Source organism: Sarcophilus harrisii, chromosome 1 (assembly GCF_902635505.1).
Source record: "Sarcophilus harrisii chromosome 1, mSarHar1.11, whole genome shotgun sequence".
NCBI lineage: Eukaryota > Metazoa > Chordata > Mammalia > Dasyuromorphia > Dasyuridae > Sarcophilus > Sarcophilus harrisii.
The window spans coordinates 338,867,297-338,872,468 of NC_045426.1; the positions used below are offsets into that span (position 1 = coordinate 338,867,297).

The 5,172-nt window shown below is 46.1% G+C and overlaps 1 protein-coding gene across 1 annotated transcript; it reads left to right on the plus strand.

Moving 5' to 3' along the window:
• Positions 1-1,521: 1,521 nt before the first annotated feature.
• On the plus strand, positions 1,522-2,784 carry LOC100921760 (hemoglobin subunit alpha-like). The gene is given in 5 exon segments (XM_012543202.1): positions 1,522-1,567; positions 1,570-1,639; positions 1,641-1,751; positions 2,028-2,232; positions 2,524-2,784. Coding segments are annotated over 5 exon segments (546 nt in total). The 5' UTR covers positions 1,522-1,536; the 3' UTR covers positions 2,653-2,784.
• Positions 2,785-5,172: the final 2,388 nt, after the last annotated feature.

Sequence of the window (5,172 nt, forward strand, 5' to 3'; positions counted from 1 at the left end):
TGGGCTGTCGTTGGTCTTCTTCTCTATGTGTTTGAGCCTCATGACATTCCTAAGGGATAGTTTGTTCAGATGACAAAGTAACTCAGTGGTAGAGAAGGAACTGTCCTATGTCTCCTGCATTTCAGGACAGAAACGCTGCCCAGGATTTGTCTTCATTTGCCTCCCAGGTTACTAGTATGGCACAGTTCTCTTTTATTGTCCTGACTCAGTCTCCCTAATTATCCTGACCCAATCCTGACTCAGTTTCTCTGCTTCAGTTTATAATAATCAACTCAAAGCTCAGTCCTGCAAAACCTCCCCTCCCTCTATCAGAATACTTGATAAAGGATAAAAGATCTTATGTTTTAGAATATCAGAATGCCTCTCCCCATCCTAAGCTATGGGAATGTCAGATACTGTTTTATCAAGATGCCTCTCCCCATCTCTGGGGTTCCTCTCCCCATTAGGTCATCCCATCTCCCATGCCCTGTCAGAACTGGATTGTCATGGTCCTGTTCCCACTTTCAGCATCTGACTCCGCCCCTGCCTTACTTTACCCCCTGAGTCTGAGCCATGTGTATATAGGTAATTGAGAACTCACATTGTTTGCTGGATTCTTGGATACATAGTCTCATTCAGCCCTGGGACCAAATCATGGATCCATTTGATCTCAGTAAATCTCTCCCTTTTAATAAATTTATTAATCTCTAATCTCTATTTTGCCTCAGTTTCTATGGCATTACAGTGTGAGCAGACAGAAAGACCCCTAAGTGTGAATGTGAGCCAGGACCAGACACTCCTATTCAAATGCAGCACTAATCTGGGTTCCCTTCTCCTTTCCCTCCTCAGTCTTTAAATCTGTAGCATCTGAATATGGAACTGTCTGATTCTTTTGTCCTGATTTGTCAGGGGGCTGCACATCATAGGATAGGATGACAGCCTGAGTGAGAACTGGAAAGGACTTTAGATGTCACCTACACCAACTACTTCTCAGTTTACAGATGGGGAAACTGAGATCCACAAATATTAAGTAATTTTTTCCATAAAGTACTAATTGAGAGAGCCAGGTGATTTGTACCCAGATCCCTTATTTCAATTGACATTCATTTGAAAGCCCTCATTCTGCTTTCTGTGGAAAGCTACAGGTGAAGGAGATAATGACCATTTACAAACTTGCTATGTGCTACACTGTTTTCAATTATCTCTTTTGATGTTTACAACAACTCTGTGAAGTAGACGCTATTTTACCCCTATTTTACCCAGGAGGAAACTGAAAAAAACAGAGATTAAATGACTAGTCCAAATTCACACAACTAGGAAGTTCCTAAAGCCATGTTTCTAATTGAGGTCTCTCTGATTCCAGGGCTAGTGTTTGGAATTGCCCCAACCTGAGAAACGTCCCAGACGCAGAGCCTGAGCAGAGTCTCTTCAGAAGTTGGGGAGCCCGAGATAGACGGCAGCACAGCGCCGTCTACAGGGGGTGAACAGCTTTAACGCCATCTGGAGCAGTGACTCAGCTGGGCTTCTGGCACCCCAAAACGGGAACGGTGCCAACCAATGAGCGACGCCCACTGGGAGAACTACTCAGGGCGTGCCTTCCAGGGAACCCCATAAAAGCACTGTGGGGCTCCAGGCTCCACATTTCTGGTCCTGCAAAGAACTCAGAAAGAAGTCAAAATGGTGCTCTCTGGTGCTGACAAGACTAACGTGAAGGCCGTCTGGAGTAAGGTGGGAGGCAACGCCGGTGCCTACGCAGGTGAAGCCCTTACCAGGTAAGGGACCCCCTCTCCTCCCCGGCCTTCGCGCTTCCCTACCGATCCCCAGTCCCATAGATCCCACTAATGCAGAATCCAGAAACCCAGTCCAGGTCTGCCTCCTCCGACAGAAATCCATCGAGTGTCCCGGGATCTTCTGAGCTCAGAATCCCTCCTCTTCTTAGCCTGGACCGTTTCCCCCATCCTCAACCCTGGCTTTAGCTCCAGGTGCCCAGTGGACAGCGTTCGGGATGATGCTCCAAACGAGTCGTCTTTCTTCTTTCTTTTCCGCAGAACCTTCCTCTCCTTCCCCACTACCAAGACTTACTTCCCCCACTTCGACTTGTCCCCCGGCTCCCAGGACGTCAAGGGTCATGGTCAGAAGGTAGCTGATGCCCTTTCCCAGGCTGTTGCCAACCTGGACGATCTGCCCGGGACCCTGTCCAAACTGAGCGACCTGCACGCCCACAAGCTGAGAGTGGATCCAGTTAACTTCAAGGTGAGTCAGGGATCGAGCGACCCCACGAGGGAAGCGGAGCGACCGGGGCTAGTGACTGGATGCCCGGTGCAACCAGTAATGCCGCTTCTTTGAGTGTAATGGTTCTTACAATGAACCCTTGGCATGCGGGGCAGGTTACTGGATTTTAGGGTAGAGCAGGGTTTGAGCGCGGTCAGGACGGGCTCAGTGGAAGGGTGGAGTACGAGGCAGGTAAGGGAAGGAAGCAGGCAGGGGCAGTGGGCGGAGGGAAGTGTGGGCGCCCCCCTGACTCGGGAGCTGTCCCTTTTTCAGCTCCTCTCTCACTGCCTGATCGTGACTCTGGCCTGTCACCTGAGCAAGGATTTGACTCCCGAAGCGCACGCCTCCATGGACAAGTTCTTTGCCTCTGTGGCTACCGTGCTGACCTCGAAGTACCGTTAAGTTGTGTCGGAAGCCAGGGATTTCCACCGCTTGCCGCCATCATCCGGGCTGCGAGTCCCTCGTTGTCCCCAATCCCTTCCACTCCGCATGGGCAGATGGACGTCTCCGAATAAAGTCTAAGTCTGCCATAAATTGACTCAGTGCGTTTGTTTTCTGCGTCTGGGGCTGGGATGTGTGTGGGAAAGCTGGAAGGGTTGGGGAATGCAGGAAGTGTGAAGAGGACTGGGGAATCCTCTCCTGATTTCCTGCTTCTTGTACAGTCTAAAGGGGTGGAGGTGGGTAGGGAAAGGCTTACAGTAAAAATGGGAGATCACTTGCACCCAAATCAGCCTCCTTATGCCCCCCAGTACTCTGGGGATCCCCACAAACATCCTTACCTATATTCCAGTCCCCTTTTGTTCCTTCAATTATGTTGTAAACATTGGCTGTAAACAAGACTGAATTCTTTCTCTAAATGGGAAGACAATGCATAATAAAACTTGATGTAGATCTGGGAAGAGCTCTTTCACTAGAACTGAGAAAGGGGACCATTTACCCCTAAGCCTAGTTGGCAGCTTAACTGGCATATAGTTGCACAAAGGTCTTTTTGCCTGAATCTACAATCTGATGAGAATGGAAGGAGATGATAAACTGAGAAATAACATCAGTTTTCAACTGCTCTTTCAGACAGGGAGTGAGAGAGGCCAGCACAGCACAGCCCTAGTTTCAGTTCTTTGTGTGGAGGAAGAAGAGGGTACCAGTCTTGCCCTAGGCTCTCCTTCAAAATTCTGAGATATCTTCTAGGGAAACCTGAAACAAGCCATTTTAGGGAGGGATGTTTCAAGTGAGGTCTCTGTCCTGGAGATAGTCTTTTACCTAGATCCCTGCCTATACCATTACCCCCAAAAAGCAAAATTTTGACTGTCTTCTTTCCTCCTCCTCTTCTATTTCTTGTGTTTAAGTTTGCTGGTGTTTTTTGGCAGCTTGCATTCCTCACTAAGTTTGCAAGGGCATCTAGGGAGCTGGGGAATGAGTTGGAACCAAAAGCTTGATATAAATTGAATAGTCATGTTTCTTTATTAATATTAGGACTGAGTCTTCATTTCTACTGATAGCATTTTCCATCCCCTACTACCAAGAGTTCTAGATTGGACTCACTCATTTACATGCTCTATCACTTGCAATAAACCACTTCCCTGTTCTAGGTTTCATTGGTCTCTCTATCATGAAAGGTTTAGACAGGCTCCAGCACTGCTAAGCTAAGCTCTCCAGATATACATTTCTCCTCTAACATTCTATGGACTCAATTTCCCTAGATTCTAAGGTCCCTGCCAACTCTAATAGCATGCTAAGTAGGATCTAGAAAAACAACTGAGTAACACTTGAATAACAGTAAAATAACAGCATGTCATCTATATGAATATCCCTGTCTTGTATGATACAAGCAATACAAAAGTACCACATGGATGTGGAATCAAAAGATCTACCTACCAGGTTCAGGTCCTTCACTTAACCTTAATATTCCATCCTCTTTGAGCCTTAGATCACTCATCCTGAAAATGGGGATAATGATCTTTTCTCTAAATCCCTCACAAAGTGCTCAACTGGTTTAAATGGGGTCCTTCCAAATGAGTGCATTGTAAGCTTCAAGCTCATATTCATTTGTCAACCATATTGTTGTTTTTGTTGTTTAGTGTGAAGATCCTGTATTTTAAGATCAGCACGAGACAGGAATTCAGGTTAGGGGAAAATCGTCAGTCTTTATTCTCAGTGAAGAAGGATCGGAGGTGGAAGAGAATCGGCGATAGCAATGTGTGCAGCTGAGTCAAGAAGCTAGCTCGACCAGCAGCCACACAACCAGCAGCTCGGAGTCTCGAACTCAGCCCAATCTCTCCCAGCTTGTTTTCTTCCCTCTCTGCCTCCACCCACCAAAATCGTCATTTCCTATACAACACATCAGGACTTGCAAGGAGAGTGGGCAGGGACCATTCTTAATCCAATCATGTATATTAATAGAGTATAGCCCAATTACTATCTAGCCTCATGTACTTGGGACCTCAGTGCATCAGCTCAAACCTCAGCCCATTACAGTTTAGTTGTTTCAGCCATGTTGGACACATTGTGACCCTATTGAAGGTTTACTTAAAAGAGATAATGGAGTGGTTAGCCATTTCCTTCTCCAGTTCATTTCACAGATGAGGAAAATGAGGCAGAGTAAAGTGACTTATCCAGGATTACACAGCTAGTAGATGTTTGAGCCCAGATTTGAACTTAGACAGATTAATCTTTCTGAGTCTGGACTCTATCCACTAACCCACCTAGTAGAAAGAATTTATAGAGAAGATGATGCTTCACATGCATTTTTGATTTCCTTCACAAGCTAATTGTACAATAATTCAGAGTCTGATTCTTTTTGTACAGCAAAATAATGTTTTGGTCATGTATACTTATTGTGTATCTAAGTTATATTTTAATATATTTAACATCTACTGGTCATCCTGCCATCTAGGGGAGGGGGGGGGGGGTAAGAGGTGAAAAATT